General features: G+C 27.7%; 1 protein-coding gene across 1 annotated transcript; it reads right to left on the bottom strand.

The window, feature by feature from the left end:
• Window positions 1–10,643: 10,643 nt before the first annotated feature.
• LOC107448017 (uncharacterized) lies at window positions 10,644–22,312 on the bottom strand. The gene is made up of 4 exons (XM_016063111.4): window positions 22,001–22,312; window positions 15,708–15,872; window positions 13,318–13,488; window positions 10,644–11,058 (listed from the first exon to the last, which is right to left on the bottom strand). The coding sequence occupies exons 1-4, from the start codon at window positions 22,190–22,192 to the stop codon at window positions 10,723–10,725; spliced, it is 864 nt and encodes a 287-aa protein (XP_015918597.3). The 5' UTR covers window positions 22,193–22,312; the 3' UTR covers window positions 10,644–10,722.
• Window positions 22,313–23,195: the final 883 nt, after the last annotated feature.

Below are 23,195 nucleotides of genomic sequence, written 5' to 3'. Positions count from 1 at the left end.
GTAAGTTACCGAGTGAGTTAGCGCGGAGTTTGTTCCAGACGCAAGAGCATCATCGCAAATGCAATGGTTATTTCGTCTTATATTATTTCTTACATCATTCTTTTGTTGGCAATGCATATATATATATATATATATATATATATATATATATATATATATATATATATATATATATATATATATATATATATTATTTTGCGTATACTTGTGATAGTAAAAGAATTTTATTCTATGTGATACTTGCTTTAGTGTTGATTATAATTAGAAAACATTTACGTTTATAATCAGCACAGAATTCATACTTTCATAACCAGTGATGAATTTTGAAATCTCCAATTATATTTAATAACCAATAATTCATAACTTATTTAACCACCCAATAATTCAATAGCTTATGTAATTTTTCTGTTGTCTTTATGAAATTATTTCAAGTAAAATGCTAATGAAAAAAATAGCATTTTTTAAAGGATAATATAATGTTTCGAATAGCAATAAATTGAGCAAATTATGAAAAGATCAAACATCTATAAAATATTTAATATAAAGCTTTTTAAATCCGAATAAAGTTACGAAATTTTTTAATAGAGAAACAGGTTTTCCTAATAACTATTTTCAAAAATTGATGACAGTTCTTTTAAGTTTTCATTTAGAAGTAAACCATATTTTGTCACAATTCTATCATTTTCAACTTATGTATATACACCAGAAACATATTCATAACTAAACTAAATACAGTACAAGGACTTAACTGCAACTGCCGGGCATAAAACATAATCTAAGATTATTAATGATAAAACAATTAAAAATCTTCATTTCTCTAATGAAATATTTTAAAAATAGTTTTCGATACATAATAAAATTCACAACTACCTTAATGAGCTTTATTTATGAAGTTGGGGTTCCGCCTGAAGAACGTTGATTATTCAGGGTAGCCGAAAAAAACTGGGAACCGCCATTCCAAATTATGAAATAACTTTTTGTTTGTTAGTTTACTTCATTAAATAAACTTTATTATAAATTACTTTCCTTGCTTAGCATATTTATACATTTGTTACATGAAACTGCTTTGTATAAATTTTTTATTAATAATTTTAGAAAAAAGTCATATCAAATATTTTATATTCATAAAAAAACAAAATAATTTAGGACTATAAAAAGAATAATAAATGCGTTTCATTTTTTAAAACAATTATGCAATAAAAGAGATCCAAGTTTCAAAAAATATTTAGAAAAAAATATAACAGAGCTTTTCTTATCTTGATACTTAATTTTTACTTAAAAGTACGTAAGACAAAAATAATTACTTTAGTTTGACTCTGGCAATACCTAGATAATCTAATATCTGAAATATTCAGAATATGCTAACATCCAATAAAATTAATATGTTATATCATGTACGCAGAATTCATAATTTATTAATAAACACGGAATTCACAAAAAACGGCATTCATGATATACCCTCTGGTGATACAACAGTATAATAATATGCTATGTCATGTACTATATTAATAAAAATAATATCATGTACGCAGAATTCATAATTTATTAATAGACATAAAGTTCGTAAAAAACAGCATTCATGATATACGCACTGGTGATGCACCAGTGAGTATATTATGAACATCATCATTTGCAATACGTCGTGCATGAAACTAATTTCTATTGTTGGCAAAAAGATTTTGTAAATATGTATCTATGCCTGAAATGACTAAGAACTAAATATGAATACATTTTTAATTCATATTTTTTTTTTACAAAAAATCCTCCAATAAAACAGTAGTTTCTTACTGCGAATCACTCTAATTCTTATGCATGTTTTAATATGTTTTTTATTTAATTAAAAATTACAATTAAAAAAAATCAGATATTTTGTATTCTAACCAAATAAATAAGGAAATATTATATTCAGATTTAGTAGAATTTATCAAGAAATAAGGTCCAAGCGTCGAGTATCTATCCATTTTCACAAAATGAAGAGCTCAAGCATTTGTTTAGCGGAAGATTTTATGACATTCTGAGAAGCTTAATCTTCTCAGCAAAATTAATGTTAAGGACTGATAAGACAGGAGTGAATAACAGGATGTGAGGCTAAATAAAAATGTCAAAACGTTGGCGAGAAAACTATCCAATTAAACTAGCATTAGTAGCAAATAACATAGAGAAGCACCGAGAGAAATGCAACGTCAACATTTATGCTTGCTTATTTCTGAAGCATATACATTCTTCGTATGATATTGGAGTTGAATAAAAACAGGAAAGCTTTCCCTTTACACAAATACTTATATAAATATTAAATAAATAATCCTAAGAAACTGAAGCGGTTTTTACTTCATTAAAAACTTCACTCGCTTCAAAAACATAAAAATTGGAAATAAAAGTCGACATATTCGTCGAGGGGTAAATAAGGGTAAAATGCATTTCTACACGCTATGGAGAGTATGTGTAGTGAAAACTTATTTATCCCATCAGTAGGGGAGAGTTGGATAAAACGGGATACCATTATTGTTTTTATTTACTACGAAACATCTGTTAAGGAAAACCATACATTATTTTTTTTGGAGCTACAACATTTATTGAAGCACACAAAAAACATATTTTAAACTAATTTTAATGAATGTGAAATAGAAAAAAAAATTAATTTGCAAACTCTTACATATCCCGTTTTAGCATACCTGGGTTGGATAAAACGGGATAGGGTTTACAATGTTTAATTATATAAATATAAAATTATAAATAATGCAAATATATAAATAATATTCTTTATATATATAAAAAAGCTCAAGTCATCATCAGAGAAATACATTACAATTAGTTCTAAAGAAAGATGTGAAATCCTAGAGTCGAAAATAAAATGCTTAATAATGAACGTTAATAAACAAATTTTGCATTACTATATAAAGAGACTAAATTTTTCAAAAATATATATAGCTAATATAAATAAATTGGTCTACATTAATAGGCCTACATTAATATATGGCTATTTTAAAATGTAATAATCCAATAAATTAGTAGGTGGATAAAACGGGGCATAAAAACTCTATCCCGTTTTATCCAACTCACAAGTGTCCCGTTTTGACCGACTCTGACACTTTTTGAAACAAACATGGCTGCTGCCTAAATGTGAAAAGAAAACTAGATAGACTGCACATAAAAATATTGGTAAATAAACAGGTTAATTAAATTTAATACTCACCGGAATTTTATTCCCATTTATGTAGGCAGTACAATGTAAAAAACAACTCACGTAAATGTAGAAAATGGCAAAAAAATAGAGTAAAAAAGTTCTGAGACCTACAACTTTGTATCAAATAGTGATCTCGAGGCGGGACGCACCGAGAATGATATAATCACGGTCGAATCACACGTTTCTGTCGTTGTCCGCTAAATAACTGCAATAGTCTGGTCCCTAGGCGACGTAAAAAACTTCCAAAACGTTGGAAAAAGTGTGTAGAAGTTCTAGGAAATTATATAGGAAATAATATATTTTTATTTTTTGAAAGTAAAATTTTAATATTTATTTATTAAAATTTTTTCATTTATCCACCATCCCAGTATGATAGATTTGTTTATAATACGCTAACATTTGCTTGCATTTTTTATATTGTAAGAGATTGACAGCATTACCAAGAAACAAACTATTTTCGTAATCATATACTGAAACGAAAATGAGATATTTATTTTCTAGTCAATACATATACTTCTATTTAAAATTGATTCAATCTAATATTTACGACAGATGATAAAATATTTTAAAAGGTTCGATAATATATTAGTATATAATAATCTTACATTTCAATATCAATAATAAAAGAATTATTTCTTTGTTCTACCATCATAATCTTCTTAATTTCTAATACTATCCATAAACTGAATTTTTAAAGGAAAATTTCGAATTTGACGCAACTGGCAGTTGTGCTCATATTTGCCAAATGGGAGTTTAGAAACTAAAGTCATTAGAACATTGCATAATTTACTTCGCACAGACCAGATAGCAAACTACAATTTGAATAATAACATTGGGCACAAATAAGCTGTAAACTTACTAAGCTATTAACTATTGTGCGTGTAATTTTACTAATTAGAAAATGTTAACTTTCCAAAGTTCACTTTAGTCAAAGCTATTATGCTAGCAATTTTCAATTTCAAAGGCAGAATTTAAATCAAACCATGAATTATTTATATCGCATGCTTTAACCTTAAGTTCATCTTGGTAAAGTCTTTCCATTCCAGTAAAAACGTTTAGAATATAAAATAGCGCTGCATCAATAGGCTGTACTAATATATTTTTCGATACTTCTTCTGTCAGAAGTATGTTACTTTTAAAATTTAAAATTTATTTTAATTTGATTGCTCAAAATTTTTTATTAGATTCACTTGAAAGCAGATGTTAGGGTATTACTACTTTTTTATACCTTAAAAAATTCAATTAAACATGAATAATGGTTATTAAATTTATAAATAAATTTAGTTAAAAAAGAATTCTATATTTGAAATTTTCTACAATATAAAAATGAGCATGTATTTCTAAATTTAACATGATACCTTACAGGATGACATAAAAACCATTTATTCGGTTAAATTTATTCAGTTTTGTATTTCTTACTAAATGTTAGTAATAAGAACGATAATTTTGAAAATCAGAATTCCGATAACTCAGAACTATATGAATGAAAAAATTATCAAATGAATGGCCTAAATAACGTATATTTTGATAGTACCGTACAATTTTGATTTTGAACATTTGATAAACTAAGCGGTATATATATATATATATATATATATATATATATATATATATATATATATATATGCATTTTTAAAAAGAAAAATAGAAAATTATTAACTAAGTTATTAGTATTTAAAAATATTTTAGTAAATTAAATGTATACTGGTTTTCTTCATTCTTATATATATAACTTTTTTAATAGTTTTTGGAGATTTGACCTGAATCTTCCAAACCATTTTGCAAGTACAATGAGTCTTTTAAGGAGGATTATTTTGAATTTTTAAAATTATTTTTTTAACAAAAAGAAATGTTATGAAAATCGTGGAAGTTTATTTTCAACAAAGATTATTATTTTTTTAAAAATGTTAAAGTATGTTTTTATTTGATATAAGTCTACGTGATATTTTAAGTAAAACCTTGCTGAATTTAATATTTTAAGAGAGGAGAAAAATTAGTTTAGGTGTTTGTAGTCACACAAAATGTATAAGACTTTGGTGCTAAAAAATATATTTTGTTCTGAACAGAAATATTAAAAAACATGCTTTGTTTATTAATTGGATGAAATACTATATACAAAACATGAAAAAAACCATTAGGAAAATAAGCTACTTAATAAAATCATTTTTGACAACATAATCCCTCTTTATTCAATATGTCTAAGATTTTCTGACAGCGCAAACAAGATTTTGACGAGTCAACATCAAATGCGCTAAAATGTTTTCGTACATGCATTTATTTAATTTAAAGTTCATTTACCATTTTAGATAATTTATTTTGATTGGCTTAATCTTAATACAGCCTGAAAAGTTATAAATTACAGCTAGAAATCAGAATAACGTACATTATAGTGATTAATGTATTATTTATGAAGCAAAAATAGTTGTTAATTTTTTTTCACAATAACTTCGCAGCTTGAAGACCGCTATTAGCAGGATATTATCTTTTTTAAATTCAAAAATTCTAGAAGCTCACTTTTATATTTAAAAAAATGAGTACAAAATAATAGATTTTGAAAAGAGGAATTCAAATTGCTTTGTAGTAATTTAATAATTTTTAATATCTTAGGTACATGCCTTTCTGATTGTGAAGCTATTAGATTGTTAAGCTATATTTATTAAAAGTTTCGTAACAGGTTTTACTTATGCTTCAATAAATATAACTTATTTTAAAAACTTATGTTTTAAAACCCAACCTTGATAATTAATAAATTCGACTTTTATTGAATGAGATAATTGCAATTATATACTTGTAAAATTTTAATTTTAAGTTAATTTATTCTATATTTAATATAATTTTAAAAATCCTACGCAATTTTGAAAAGAATTAAGGAAGAATCAATTTGTCTTCGCACAATTAAAACTTTAAATTTAATTAATTAAACTTTAGTCAGGGATTCAAGAAATGTGTGTTTAAATATTTAAAACCTTCAGCTTTTAAATATATACTACACAAATAATTTATTTTAGAGAAAAAATTGAGTCAAGTGAATAAAATAACTTATTTTACTATGTAGAAAATGGAATGGAAATTTATTTATTTTGACTTATGGTAATATCTCTATGCAAAAGTATTATTTATACTAATGCTTAAATCTACCTATATTTTTACAATTTTAGATTATTGTTCTGATGAATTACTTATTTATTACTTTCTATGAATTTATTTCAATATTATCATTTTAATAATAATATTTTAATCAGTGAATTCCTTATCAAATAATCCAAAAATCAATTCTCGATATAAAAAATGCATGCACGGAATTAATAAAAGAAAAGAAGCCCGTAAGTCATTTCTTTTGAAGTACAAGCAGACACAAAACACTTTTATTAACATTTTACTTAACATTTATAAAATTAAAGAAATTCAATATATATGATGAATCTCTGCTTTAACCATCTTTTATCACCTGATAAAATATAAAAGTAAATTACTAAAATGAATTTAGGAATGATGATTAAAATAGTCTGTGGAACTTCCATTTTCGTAATTGAATTCCTGATCCAGAACTCGGTGTTGCATTCACTGAACTTCCGAAAAATTCCTAAGAGACAAGCGAAAGATCATTTTTTATGTTTAAAGCAGCGTTATTTTTTTCCTTTACTTTGAAGTGGGAAGCTTTGAACTAAAGATCATTTTTTTAGTTTTAAAATTAAATATGGAATTTTCATGTTTTGAAATACATTTTTTTTCTAAATTACCTTATCGTTTATTGAAGTTTTTAAAAAATGGAACACAGATACAGCATTTTGTTTGTAAACTAAAAATAAAAGATAATATTTTATTGAAAAAAATTATTTTATTTTATCCACGATTTACATCAGCAAACGAAATATAAAGGAAATTATTAATTTAATTTTACTCGAATCTGAAACAAATATATTTTTATATTTTCTCCCGCTATTGTTGACACTAATACAAAAAGATTTTCCCAGTAGCGATTGAAATTGCCAACAACACATAACACCATTAAATTAAGTCACCATTGTACTTAACTCCTTCCTATAAACTGTATTTATATTCTAAAAATAGTTTTAAATTAAATTATTTTCAATAGTCGATTAAAAACCTGCTACAATGGAATGTACTGAGCACAAAAAAATAAACGTATCTCCCTAAATAACGTTTGATCTAATGATCAGATCTTCACTTTCTAGAATCAATCGTAATGTTTCCAGGGGGTGACCTTCAATAGGCTAATTAATTTGTGCAGACGATATTTTAAGGTTAAAATTTTAAATGAAATATGATGTGATAATTCTATTTAATCGATAAAAATGAAACAAGAATTAGTACTCCCTTCGCTATAATATCAATTATAGTGGATTTTAGGCATCCCAGAGGAGTTTTTTTATCAGATCATGTTGGTGGGTAGTAATCTTTCCAAGTCCCACAAAGATGCTACACGGAGAAAAAAAAACTGGTAAAATTACTGTACTGTATGGAAATGACATTTCTGGTAAGAAAAGCACGAATTATGCTTTTTTTTCGGAACTAATTAATCCGAATTAATTAAGCAAAAACGTAAGATATTTAAGTCATTCATATGGTAATGGATTCTGTTCATATGGTAACGGTCTACCGGAAATTTTGCTTTTAAAATTACAGTTCTTATTACCCCACACTTAATAAAAATTACATAACTGAAGAGTAAATTTAACCGAATAATTATTTTTTATGCCATGCTAAGGTATCAAGATAAAATTATCCCATTTACCAAGTTTTATCACGTATTACAAAACCATAATTTATTGCTAATTTTACCTAAAACATTACCTAAGAGCTAGAAAAAATTATCAAGTTTTTTGTTGTTCTACTAGAGCTAGAATCAGGGTAAATTTTAACATATTCTTGTAGTTTTTACCCTACTTTTCGTCTCAGTGCACGGATATACACGAAATTTCAATGGATAAAGTTATTCTTAAGCAATGACTTAAAAGAAATAAAATGATCTTAATGAAAACTATAGAGAAACAGCTCTTCCTACAAGAACTGTATGGAGCGCCACATGTTGTAATCCACTGCACCACGTTTGGACCATGTGCACCTTAATTTAGAAACTTATAACTCTCTATCAATAGCTCATAAGAACGGCAATCGATGTCATGCATTGAGTTATGCTTATTCAAACATTTGTAGCTTTGCGAAACTTCAAATTTAATGTTATTTTTTAGTGTTTAATATCATTCTTGCCATTTAAGAGTATTTAAAGAAGAAATAAAAGTTTTAATGCAAAGTTTTAAATCTAGAAGGAAGTTTATTTTGCACAAACTTCACGAAACAAAATACCACCACTCTGAAAAAAAATGTACAATGATATATGGCTGTGCTGTACACTTAGTATTAGTATTCAATACTTTGAAGAAAGCTTGTTTTAGTATTCGACTACTACACTAGTAGTCAATGCGTATCGAAAAAAAAACGGGGGTATTTTTAATGCAAATGCGTCAATAAGTAAAACAGAATACCACGAAAATGTTCACGCATTTCTTTCTTAAGATGGAAGAAATTTTTTTAAAGAAAAATATCAACGTGACTGGGGAATGGTGCATATGTAGCAGAGAGGAACAAGTGATGTTCGAATATAAATGGAGTGTTTCTTTTTAAAATGCTATAGAAATGGTTGTTTAAAATTGGAATTTAAAGTGCATCATTTTTCTACAAACCTAGGTTTAAATTTAAAAATTGCAAAAACTTTAATTAAATGTTACCAACACTTGTAAAAATATCAAAAACAAAACTTTCATAGAAAAATAAAAACTACCCGTTCACGTTTATAATAAAGACTAAGCACTAATAAGCTCATATCGAAGTAATTATTAAAAAAATCCTTTTAAAGTTTAGTAATCGCATTGATATGCCTCATTAAATGTCTTGTTAATTCTGTCCTCTTAATAATAGTTTAATGAGAGTCGTTAAAACTTTTGTAAGTACAAAAAATGTTTCGGTAACTTATTATGCTCAAATAAAATATTTGTATAGTCTTAATAAGAGGATGGACAAAAAGTTTAGTAATAGAATTTTTAAGAAGTAAGCAAGAAGATTTTAAATAAAGTACCGCATCGAAAGTAATTAGCGATAAGACAATATTAGTATGTTACTATTTATAATTTACTCTCTATCTTCACAAAAGAAAAACTCAAAGGTGAAAGTAATAGAAATCGTAAGATTATTAAACACAGTAGCCCTTCAGTTAATGGGTATTCAAGTATGGAATTAAATCATAAAGCTCTTAAAAGATTTTGCATTATCATCCCATGATTCAATTTTTATAGCTTAGTATAATCATGTTATTATAAAAAAAATCTCCCGATTTACAAGATAATAGGCACGTAAATATAAACATTTTATTTTTACAAAATTTGTTATTTTTAAGAAAATTATTAGCTTGACAAACTTTTATTATATATTTTTAATGTATTTAAATTATTTATAGAGATGTCCAAGTCAGAGTCTGAGCTAGATCAGTGTTCAATAATCATTCAACCATATTTTATTTACACTATTCCTAATTGTCCATTCGTATTCCTACTCCAATAGAAGCATATTCTTATTGGTTGCATCTGTAACTGATTAACTATTGATGGATTTCCAGTAGACAGTTATTAGGGGTACACAATATGACAATCAAGTTTAATTAGGATGCATATAGATAATAGAGTGTTTATTAGCTTTAAAATGAGGAAATTCGAAGTCAATATTCTGTTTTAACACATGACCCGATATCGTACCTTAATATTGGCCCATAATATTTATATTGGACCACGTATTATATCACCGGGTACTAGTGTACTCTACCAGAGGAAATAATTATGGGTATTAGGGGGTACACAATGTGGCCCTATAGTGACGCCAGCTTAGACATCTCTATTTATAATCTTATTTTAAAATAGGAGTCACAGTTACGTAATAAATGTTTTAAGTGATTCAACTAATTATAATCTGCAACTTTAACCGGCTTAAGGAAAATATTTAAATGCAAAAAATATTCACTAAATTCGTTTAGCAAAGAGTTAAGCTGCTTTTATAAGTGTAATTGATTTTTTAATATATTTTGTAGTAGTTTGCTGTCATTGATCAAATTTAAACAGAAAAGGTGTGCATTATAATTTTTTTGCATTAAATAAGAAACAAACCAAAAAAATAAGAACAAAAGAAAAATTATATTTAATTCATATTCTTATATTTAATTCATATTTTTATATTTAATTCATATTCTTATATTTAATTCATATTCTTACATTTAATTCATATTCTTATATTTAATTCATATTCTTATATTTAATTCATATTCTTAATAATCAATCATCTTCAAAACACACTAAGTTGTGTTTGAATTATACAAGTTGCATTAGTGTTAAACAATGTGTTGAAAGTAATTACTAACATTTGCGACTTTTACACAAATGGGAACAATTAATAAATAACGAATAAAAATTTTATTTTATGTACAAAAATATTAACAGTAAATGCTTAGTAATTTTAGCATCAATTCACCATCAGCCCCAGAAGTGCTGAATCAATTTTTCAAAAGCTACAGCTTTTCTAGTCTCGGCTTCAGCAAGCTTTTCAATAGCTGCAGCAACTGTCCTAATTGCAGCTGCTGTATCCTCTTCAGCGGCAATCAGTCCATTACTGTTTTCATTATTTAACACCGATGATCTTTTACGTACTCGTTTTGGCACTTTCATGGAAGGAGTCTCAACAGAGGTTATGTTTTCGGGTTCATCATTAGCAGTTTCAACTGATCTCGAGTCAATTATATGAAACGATGTACTTGTCTCTGAAGATTCCGGCAGATTATTCGTTACAGTTGAGTCAGTTGCAATTGTAACCTTAAAAGATGCAGTATTTGAGTTTCTATTTTGCAGTCAGTAGTATTTTTTAAAAAAAAAATGTTTTTCATATTCTTTTAATTTACATTCATTCAATCTGAAATTTAAAAAATACCTACTCAGTTTCACGTAGGAGATCTCGTTAAGAAAAATTAAAGAGAAGGTATAATTCTCAAATATCAATGTATCAAATTTTAAAGCTAAAAGTATTACCTTTTGACACTAAGAGCATCAATTTTAAAAGCTCAAAGTATTAACTTTTCAAGTTCAAAGTGTTAACTTTTCAAGTTCAAAGTATTAACTAGAAGATTAAATCATAAACTTAAGCTCAAAATATCAACTTTTGATTTTAACTTTTGAAACTCAAAACATAACTTAAGTGCCTGAGATCGGGTCATGTTAAGCCGTTAAAGAAATTTTGAGTTAATCTCAGAAAATTGTTTAAACGATGAGTTACTGGTTAAATATGTACTGAAAAGGAGTATTATTTTGAAAAGTTAAACCATAATTTTCACAATATTACGAATACTTAAAATAGCATAAGAACTCATCTGGAAAAAATATAGAAAAACTATTACATTTTTTAAAAAAAATGATGCTAGTAATACGTTATTACTGCCATCATTTTCTTATACTCATTTTAAAAATCAAAGTATAAAACAACACATTCATTTGGTAATTTACTCATGAATTTCATATATTTGTATCTCTGCAAAACCTTTTTTTGTATTTCTTAAATCTTAGCCGTAACTTTATTAGCCTTAGAACAACAATGACTCTACCAATAAGTTTCAAAAGATTTATTCACATTTAAGAAAGTTTAAAATTACATCTTTTCTTACTACCTCATCATAACATCAAATTGTAATTTACCAATCATGTGTAAATTTTTGATCTGGAACTTGCCCGTGAGTGAGATATCTATACTCGCGTAGAAAGCTTAGAAGCATAGGATTTCTATGCTTTTAAGCAATGCATACATTACGATATATTATGCTTCACCACTATAGAATATATCGCATTCATATAGCTTATAATCTTGTTAAAGTAATCAGCAAACATATGCCGATTCTATTGATACGAACAGTAGGAATTACGCATAATTTAAAAAGAAAGTATATCAAAATTCTTCACATTAATAACGCGAAAAAATGAATTTAAATTTATATCACTACACAAGTTTCTAGCGGATATGTGTTAAAAACAAGTTTCTTTGCGAAAAGTTTATTGAAATCTGTAATTAAATGGATGTGGCGTGGCAAAATATCTAAGCGTGGCTTGACCAAATATCTACGTCGATAGTCTAAAGTGATTACCTAAACGAGTTGGAAACCCCAGATTTTGCCATCCCAAGAAGCTCAGAAAATATAAATTTATATGTACGCAATTTTAATTTAAAGTTTTATTTTTTATTTAAATGTCTTTCACATAAGTGTTTAGAACATTCTATTACAAAAATATTTTCGTATTCAATTGTATATAAACTCATGTGCTTCAAGAGGAAATACCAACTATCCGTTACTCTGTATGCAAGAAGAATTTTAACAAATATGTTTTACTAACTGCATTAATCTCATTTATTTCTACACGACAATATTTACGACATGTATTTTAATTAGTTAAATTTTAAATTATATAATAGTAACAATAATAATTAAACAACAAATTCATTTACGTAAAAAAATAAAAGTCCTATACACAAAAAGCAAAATTACTATTATTTGGTCCAAACATTGGAGTGCTCTTCTGACCAAACTATTACGACCATATTTCTCAGATTGCGGCTACTTCCTAACGTTAAATATCCAAATATATCGAGAAAAAGGTATGCCTATTTAGAAAAATTATGATTTTGTGTCTAATTTCGTAACTTCAAAAATCGTATACAATAACTAATTCGAATATTTGAGGTCGCTCTATCAAACCATTAAAATTGAGTTCTAGTACGTACCGATCATTAGATCAAGAATTATTCAAGGTGTTTTGTTTATTATCTTTTTTTTTCCGCACACTGTATAAAACGCTGATAGTTTCCCTCATAAATCTATTGTTTACGACAATATGACGTCCAAAAAATTGATGAAAAAAGCCCATTATATTGTTAATCTAAATCAAGTAAGAAGTACGTTGCTAAAGTAGTAAATATTCAGAGCACATAGCATTAATATCAATACAATTCGGAATTGCCTGCTATTAACGTAATTGTTCCCACCTTTTGAGATGTGCCCTTTAATTATACTGATGCATCATAAGACTTACATTTGTTTTTAATCCTTCATCGTTGAGGTATTCCGTTGTGTCTTCAGTTTTAATAGATAGTGCTTCACTCAGAGGTTCAACTGCTATCATATCAACTATTTGGAATGATGTGTTGGTTCCTAATGAATCTGGAAAATTATTGACCACCGAAGACCCAGTTGCAGCAGTAATCTTAAAAGGAAAATACTTTAGAGAATAAACTGACAAAATATCGCAGTATTCTATTCGAAGTTATTATATTTTTAATTTACATGATTTCATTTTTAGATTAACATCATTACACAGATTAGGAATAAAGGGATTTTCAATTTTAAAGTATTGGTATCTTCTTACGAAAAATCGGTGGGCAGGTAATTCAATTAAAAAAGAAGAGACCAACATTAAAAAATAATAATAAAACAGTCAAATAGCCATAAGATAGTATTCAAACATTTAACTGTGAGAAAAACCATTTATTAGCTGCTTTCACCTAATACAGATAAACAGAATTTTATCTCACATCTAATAAAGCCATGCAGTTTCTTCCAGTTAGGAAAATTTAGCCGAGAGGGCTAATTCGTCAATCTCCTCACCGGACGGAAGTTCGAGTCCCAGCGTTAACTCCACTACATTTCCTCCATTTCCTTCAACACTTGAAGAGTTTTTAGTGTCTTGCATACCTCAATTCATGACCTTGGACTATTAGATGATACGATAGGTGAAACAACCAGAAAAAACAATTTAACTACATATTTAGTTAAATTTCTTTTCTTCGTTTTTTTGAAACCATGCTGCTTGTAAACGGTTAAAAAACCGTGAAGTTTTGTATTCATGTTTTTTTAGCCATACTAGTTGTAAACGGTTTCAAAAATGTAAAAGTAAAAAATGTTCTTTACTGTAAACTTTAAACCGTTAATTGGATTGACAGACTCTTGCCAGACATTTCACAGTAATTTTAGAATTAAAATTTTAACTGTGCAGTATATATTCAGAACAATATATCGTATGTTCATATGTATTGCTTGTAACCCACTATGTACTTTTTATTTAAACAGCAATGCTTATTTCAATATTTTTAAATTTAACTACCTGATTTCAAGTGAATTTTTCCAATGGTTCAAAAGTAACAAAACTAATCATGTTTATATATATATATATATATATATATATATATATATATATATATATATATATATATATATATATATATATATATATATATATATATATATATATATATATAAATTTTCTCAACATTTTAGTTTCAGCAAAGATAAATTAAAAGGTAAAACAATATTGCAAACAAAAGATTTTAATTTCCAATAAAACAATAAAAACACTGACTCCTCAGGATAATCTTATCCACCAATTTTGCTGAAGTAATGATAATCTAATGAACAGAAGGCTCCAAGGGCAACGCACTTGGGTGTAAAAGTTATATCACAACTTATGTTATTAAAATTTGGTGACAGGAGTATGAAACTCAAAGTGGCACAAAGAGTGGGCAACATTTGCAAAGAGCTGCATTTTGCAATTAGCATACGACATTTATTTATCGCTCTGACTCAGATAGACACCGATTTCCTTTATCTATATATATATATATTTTGGTATATAAACTAAACTAAATTCAGTGGCGCGACAGCTCATTGAGGGCCAAGGCCTACTGTGCCCATCTCAGTTTTCTTGACCTTGGGCTCTGGGGTGCAGGAGCAGATGTTTCGGTCAGGTGGTCAGCTGAACGCGGAACCCCTAGTGTTTAGTTCCCAAGCATGTTTGATACTCATTTATCGACCCACTGAAGGAATGAAAGGCTGAGTCAACCTTGCCCGGACCGAGGTTCTGGTATATATATTTTGGTATTTTTGAATGTAATATATTTTAGTATTTTGATTATAATATATTTTGGTATTTTTGAATATAAGATATTTTAGTATTTTGATTATAATGTATTTTGGTATTTTTGATTTATTAAAAAACAGTCTAATAAATAATAAAAATATCTGTCAGATTATCGGAATCATATTTGTACTAAAATATAAACTCAGAAAAAAGTAGTTTGATCTTTTTTCATTCATATTCAAAAAATTATCAATAGTTGATTATGTAAATTAAAGAAATTTCAATGATGAATAACTGTTTCGCTTAGATCTGAATAACTGTAAATAAGTGCAATTTTGAAAAAAAGAATTAATGTTTAGAAACGATTCATATTTGGAAGATTTTAGCTGCTGTATTTCATAAACATAAATTATTACAATGCTAAGCATAAAAATTTTCACTTATTTTGATCTGAATTAATGCAACATAATTAAAAAAATAAGAAAAATACTTTAAAAAAAATTCTGCTTCAAAGAGATAACACTCGTTTTTCGCATATTTTTAACAAGTCATTAAGAAACGTTAATTACCACAGGGGTGCTTTGGTTATTCTTGATATTTATTCCAATGAGGGCAAGCACTCTTTTATCTAGTGCAGAAATCTGTCTCAATTGTATGCTACCATCCGCTTCAGGCACTTGTTTACTATTATGAACAAATTTCTTCTTCACTTCACATTTAAAGTCAGCCCAGCACTGTGGAAATTAAAAGAACTTTTAAAATTCCATATCATAAATTTATGAATTTTTACTGAAATGAATGTTATATTTTGAAGAACTGTGTGCAGAAACAAAAAGTTCAACACTGCTTAACTTTCGCCAAATGGTTCGATTTTTACGCACTAAGATTTCATGGCTTGAAGAGCTCACTTAACATATGATAACGATTCAGACTTTGATATAAAAACATATTTTCCATTAAAAACCATATATTTTTTTTGGACGAATTTTATATTTTATTATTTTTAATAGAAGGGATAGTTGAAATCTAGGTCTTCATTGTTTAGTCTGAAGACCGATAGAAATCCTTCGCTTTTAAATACTATTTTTGCTTTTTGGGTATTTCCCCATTTCTGTAAAACTAGTTATTTGAATTTAAAGATTTCCTATTTTTACATTCACTTATAAAACTCATTTACATAATTTCATACAGAATGATTTTTTTGTGTTTGAATGAAAGCGTTTCATTTTGTCATTAGTTAGATACCTGCAAGTGACGTCATCACAGATAAATCATGGTATTTGTCCATTCATAAGCCAATCAGGTTCGACACACATGCATGACGTCGCTTATAGGTATCCAATTAAATCTGATTGAAGTCACATGGTTAGGCATAATCACTTCACCTCTCGAGTTGCAAGTATTAATTTACAGTCAAAATTGCCAGAAACTTTAATATCTAAAGATATTTTTTTTCGAAGTTAATAGTTTTAGTTGACTAAATTAAACATTTTAACAAAATCAGTTCCTGAGATGTATTTATTCAAAAATGAGATTTTGTTTTCAATCGATAAATTATTAGAAATATTTTGCCTAAACTTAATATTTTCAAACTTCACATTACATTGGTTATTAAGATCTAATAATTTCATGCCCTTTTATTTTTTGTAGAAAATTATGTATGGGTAAGAGAATTTTACAAATGGAAGGAAAGAATTGTGAACTTGGGTAATCATTCAGTGAAATATAGCGTATTCAACACATGGCAAACGTAATATAAATACGGCTAAATTTTCAATCGATATTTTGACGAAACCGATCGATCTTTTGATTACATATTCTAGATTTTAATTATGAGCACCCCCATAGCTCTGGGTTCAAAATGTAAAATTTTTGAAAATAAGAGATATATTTACACAAATATGTACATTTTTATGCCTGAATTCATAATCTAAATTATCATTTGCTAACTAGAATGTAAAAATTAAATCAATGGATCAAAGGTTGTTTAAAAAAGCTTTTTTTAAGTTGCGAACATTACAAATTTAAAATGAAAATGACTTTAAACATATTTCAAATCTTGATTTTTTTCAATGGGTTAAAATATTTTGATAATCACGACCCCACTAGAATATTAGATAACACAAGAAAAGAACACAATGAGAATAATAAAGATTAAAGATATAAAGAACTATCCAGAATCAAAAAATCTAATCCAAGAGATAAAACAGTGTGAATTGTAAAAAATAGTAATATTTTAACGAGTATACCATGATGAAATAAATTAGATTTTTAATACTACGAAATAGTGTCATTATCACCATGCAAAAATGTAAAAAAAAAACAGCTTGCACAATATACGTTCCTCTTTAATTCAAATGTTTTACAAATTTTGTTCTATGCCGAAATAATGAAATCACAAGAATAATAGTGAAGCATTTAATATAAAGATATTTTTAATAACTTACATCATTAAAATTTATTCAAAGGAAGATTTCCAATGTGAAACATTAGGACATTTTGAGTCAAATAAGTTTTTTTGACGTATTACAAAGCTTTTGTCAGAATTAGAGAAAATATTCCTCGTTAGCTATCATGTATTTTAAAATTAATATTTTTTAACTGTTTTAGATATTTCGAGTTTATTAATCTTACTATGCATAGCGTAAAACTTTTATTAAAATAAAACGCATTAAAGTTTTTTTGAGATATTTTATATTTTTCCAATAATTTTTTAGCCATGAGATTTTAAGCTATAATTCATGCTTTTTTAAAAATCTTATCCATATTACTATTCTTTATGATGGAATAAGGTATTTTTTAGGGAAAAATATTTCGTATTGTTTTGGAATGTTTTAAGGTTATATTCACATTTTAAAAGGTTAGGTTTTATTTAATATGGATTCTTGCTATTATACTATGTTTTATTTTTTCTCCATTTTCTTGGGATCCAAAATATTAAGCGAGTGTTTGATATAGGCTTTAATACGATTTTCTAAAGCTTTGAAATTTAACCCTTTGGAGGTCATGCTCGTATTTTGATCGGCAATCTTCTTGTCCTTACAAAATCCCATAATTTTTTTACAAGGAAACGGTTAAAAGAAAGAAGAGTTCATCCAAATTTAATCTAAGAAAAAAACAAGAACTTTTATTTATTTATATGTTTTTATTTTTATTTTGAAGTAATAAAAACTTTGAAAACTTCTCTTTATTTCAGACACTTGAGACAAATTGGCACTAAGCTGTCTGAAAGCGGTTTGAAGTATTCATTTGTTTTAAAGTTTTTTTTGAAGAAGAATACCGAAGAGTTTCCATTTAAACAAAGGACTTCTTTGATTGTGCCAATTAAGATTTTCTTTACTTACATCTATCTTAATTTACCTTTAACTGCTATATAACTATCAAAAGGAAGATAGAATATATTTTGCTACGCATAAATAAATCAAAACAAAGTGAAAAAAGTAGAACAACGTGAACAAAATAGCACAAAATTGCACATACTATATCTTATTTTATAACCGTCGTTGAACAGTCGACCCAATTTCGGATTTACGACTAATAATGGTTGACTCCTTAGCCTTGTAGTTTTGAACACTATCCAGAAGACAGGGGAACTCCTGGATCAAGTCTTGGGAGAAATTTGCCTTCGTGGAGGATTTTTTGATGGAACTAACCCGCATTTACGTTACTTGGAGAGGGAAGATCTCGAGAACCTTCCAAGGTTATCCTGTCGGCTACTGACTCTAACCCATGATCAAAGGGACTCTAACTCACGATCCGTCTACCACTGAGGATATTTCACGTCAGCACTGTGGTCGGTGTAAGCCGGATGCGGAATTCGTATCGACTAGCCATCGCTGGGATTAGAACCCGGTTCACCTCATTGGAAGGCGAGCGCTTAATCCCCTAAGCCATCGCGGCTCACAAATAAATACTATATTGATGACCCATAACTTCATTTGCTGCTAATAAAAGAGTCATCTATCGAGTGCTCAAAAATAGGAGATCGACAGACATGAATAAGGAAAACAGAAGTGTTTTGAAACATGTTTGTTTTTCTCATTCATATCTGGCGAGTCTTAAGAATGGGCTCCTATTTTTGAGCACTCGAAAAACATTGGATTTTATTACCATCTTCATATTTTTTGAAGCAAATGAATTATTATATCATCAAGTGTAGATTTTTGCACCAGTTTCTTGTGATAATTCAGTCAATTTAGACAAACTATAGCTTCGTTTCTATTAATAAGAACTACTTTCAACGCCGAAGCACAAAGATCGATACTGAGTGGGGATCTTGTTTGTACAACCGCGACAATTATATGTCCATTTTTGTGTCATGACTGGAGTTTTATTTTCATTATTTTAATATATTCTTGCTATTTAAGTATTTCCTAACTTCTTTAACTGTTTCCCATCAATTTTCTACTACTACTTTACCACTTCCTATCTCCTTTAACCATCTCACTACTCCTTTTAATTAATTTTTAAATTTTTGTCTTCTGCTTTTTAAGTATAGTTCAAAACATGTATTAACTGGTAATGGCTCAAAAGTTAATTTTTAAGGAAGGATCTGAAATTGATGTACTACTACTACTTTTCCTCAGTTCTACAGTCCATATAGGACATTGGCCTCCTTTACCACACGCCTCCACTTTTTCCGGTCCTTGGCCTTATCCTCCAATTTTTGATTTTTATTTTTTCAGACATCTTTCTACCTCATCATGCCGTCTTTTTCCAGGGCGTCCGATATTTCTCTTTACCACTAGTTTTCCTTCATAAATTTTCGTTGTTAGCTCTTTTTTCACTCATTCGCTCCAGCTGTCAGCGCTATTGTATTCCTTCTGTTTCTATTAAATTTATTACAACTTTTTCTTTATATAGTTTATTTAACTCTTAATTACTTCTAATTCATCAAGATCTCCATCTTTGATTGGTCCACATATTTTCTTGAGAATCTTTCTCTCAAAAGTGATAAATATTTCTTCTTTTTTCTGAGTGGTAGTTCAAGTTTCTGCTGCATATGTAACAATGGATCTAATTATTGTTTTATATAATTGTACCTTCAATATTTTTGAAAGCAGAGAAGATTTAAACAACGTAAGCATTGAAAAGTAACATCTGTTTCTAGCTGTCAGTCTAAATTTTATCTCTGTGTTTAATTCATTTTTTTTCCCTCAGTGATAATTGAGTCAAGATATTTGAATTCTGTCACTCTTTCAATACCAAATTCAGTATTTACTGCATTCGAGATTGGTCCATTTTAATTGCCCAGAACAACGCATTTAGTTCTTGCCCTGTTAACCAAAAGTTCCCCAGTTTTTGTTTCCTTTTCTAAATCTTTATAAGTTTTTATAAGACATTTTTCTGTTCTAGACATTAGGTCCGCATAATTTGTAAATGCAGAACTTCGAAATTGATTTATAAAGTTAAATATACACTTTATACTTAAATTTTTTTTTGAGAAAAAAGTTTAAAAAAAACCCCTTTCAATTTTCAGCAATTCAAAATTATAGCTGTTAAAACCTAACCTATTCGACCTTAAGCTGCAATGCAAAGTAGTTAAAAGCACTAAACTGTCGTAATAAACAATTGAAGCCAACCCATCTTCATAAACATGGGTACCAGATGGTTTTGAAAATAAATGCTGCCGTTGCGAAATGCGGAACACTTATTCACCATCTCGCCGTTATTATAGAAATTACGTAGCATTAAACTACTTGACACCTTGACCTGATAACTGACAGTTGTAGAACTGCTTTACTTTTATTATACTTCAATCAGAAAATAAATTTCAAACTTCAAGAATGATTTAAGAAAAACACCGTTTGTAAAATCGTTTTTGAAAAATATTTTTTCATTTTCTGTTGCCATTATTTTCCTTTTCATTTTTATTAAAAAGGGGAATATCTGAACCCTTTGTGCTAACGAGCTAATTTGTTATAAAAAATTAAAATTTGGTCGTAATTTAGAAGTTATTTTTGCGAAATCCCATGATTTACTTGAAAATATTAAGACTTTAGACCAGCAATTCAGTATTAGAAATAGACTTACGGTTTCTTTCTTTTTATTCTCTTCTTTGTTTTGTTTATTTTATTTTATTTATCACTATTTTTTTATTTTATTTCTTTCGAGCACTGATGTTTAACGCACTGTTCTCATTTTATATGAAATAGAATATTGAAATGATTTATTGAGTTAATAAAAGATATGAAGAAAGTTGTCGCTAAATGTTTGGAAATCAAAATATAATTGAAATGAAATTCTAAAATAATAAACTAAATGCATTTTTTTTAAATATAGAAAAATATCTAATTTGTTTCATTAAGTACATGATTAAATTTAATAGTTATTACTAATTGATTTCGTCTTAAGACAAGCAGATTTCATTCCTCAGACTTGTGAAACAGAAACATAAAACAATTTTGCTATTCAAAAAAGTCTTGCTGTATCATATTTTCTCAAAAATTAAAGTTTTAAGTCATTTTCATCATTTGTAAAGTTATTTGTGCACAAACACATATTTTCTTCATGCAGACATTTCACTCTATTTTAAAAATAACATCAAGCTTGGTTGGGTTAGGCTAGTAAATTATTCTAAAACAATTATTTGTAATTCAGACATAATTTAAAAAATTTTCTTACATTATATTAAAAGTTCTTACATTAGATTAAATTTTCTTACATTACATTTCTTACATTATATTATATTAAAAAATTTTCTTACATTATAAAAATTTTCTTACATTTTTTGTGACTAACAGACTTTGGATATTTTATATATTCCAAAGCGAATGTTCAGGAAATCAAAATATAGAGAGTACTTTAGATAAAAATAATGTACTAAAGCATTATTAGTTTGAAATGTAGAAAGAAATCTCACTTTTTGCCATTTGTTAGTAGATTTAACTGCTTGTCCTACTTGATTTAATTTAAGGGCTAGCAGATTCCAATCTGCCGCCTTTTGAGCAACTCTATAAGATTTAGAAACTTGGTTAGAAGCAAGATTTTTATTAGCTTCCATCGTTTCTACTATTATTTCCATTTGTAGCTTGCTTACCCTTCTAGACTTCATTACAGTATGAAATTTCCCTCACAGATACCAACGATCAATAAACATTAGCGTATCACACGCAAACGGAAACTGCGCAATATTCAGAAGAATATAATTTCCTGGTGCCTGGAACTGCCACTACGTCATTCCGATAGCTGCGCCCTCTGTTCTATACTCGAAACTCGATAGAGAAAAACAAGTTCCTCGACAACCTTGAGTTCCGATGTCGGGTAGATTTCCGATCGGGAGGATGCGCTGCAGTAGCTCAGGCTGCGCGTGGAAATAAACTGTTTTTATTTTATTATTCTCCACGGCGGAAATATTCGCTTTTGGAGTAATTTTTGATATTGATCAGTAGGAAATGAGATTAAATTGCAAATGCTTTATTTTTGTTTCTGTTATTAGATCGACCTTATTCTGAGATGGAACACGGTTCAGTGATGAACTGACGTAATACAAAGCAATTCTGGATTGAATGTAAAAGACGTGATTTTTGTGTTTCTCCTTTAAAATAATCTAAGAAACAATATTCGTTTAACATTATAATAAGTATATACTTAACTTCTGAATAAAAAAAACTTATGCATTATCCTCCTTAACCTACGATTTTAGATTGAAAGTTTGATTTTTGATCATACTAGTTTTATTTTTCCAAACATAATTTTGTAGGCAGAATATCATTCCACAAAACGGCACATTACGAAACTATATAGGGAGGGAGAGCTTTCCTTTAACATACTGATGAAAATAGCGCTTGGTTTCATAAAAAAACTTATCTTTATGTCTCCAAAAAATAAAAAACAATATGTATATTTTGGATGGAAAGCTTATTTTGATTGTTTGCCTAGTTTTTTTTTTATTAAAAAATCCGAGAGATTAAAATTATTCAAATTTTTTAAGCAAAGAAATATATCTTATTAAATTACATTTCTAAAAATGCAGATTGCTGCCTATATTGGTATTCTTTTGTGATGTTTATAATTATAATTAATAGGAAGCACAAATTTGTGGAATATTTTTTGTA

Source organism: Parasteatoda tepidariorum, chromosome 3 (genome assembly GCF_982258835.1).
Source record: "Parasteatoda tepidariorum strain Cologne lab strain chromosome 3, Ptep-v5.0, whole genome shotgun sequence".
In the NCBI taxonomy this organism is placed as follows: Eukaryota; Metazoa; Arthropoda; class Arachnida; order Araneae; family Theridiidae; genus Parasteatoda; species Parasteatoda tepidariorum.
This window is presented reverse-complemented; position numbering and strand designations above follow the sequence as displayed.

Bases quoted from the DNA above. Each gene is read 5' to 3' on its own strand.
- LOC107448017 (XM_016063111.4), bottom strand. From the start codon at position 22,192: ATGAAGTCTAGAAGGGTAAGCAAGCTACAAATGGAAATAATAGTAGAA. The intron at 13,489-15,707 runs GTAATTAACGTT...TTTCCTTTTAAG, and splicing joins ATAACCAAAGCACCCCTGTG to ATTACTGCTGCAACTGGGTC. The intron at 11,059-13,317 runs GTAAGTCTTATG...GCATCTTTTAAG, and splicing joins ATGAAGGATTAAAAACAAAT to GTTACAATTGCAACTGACTC.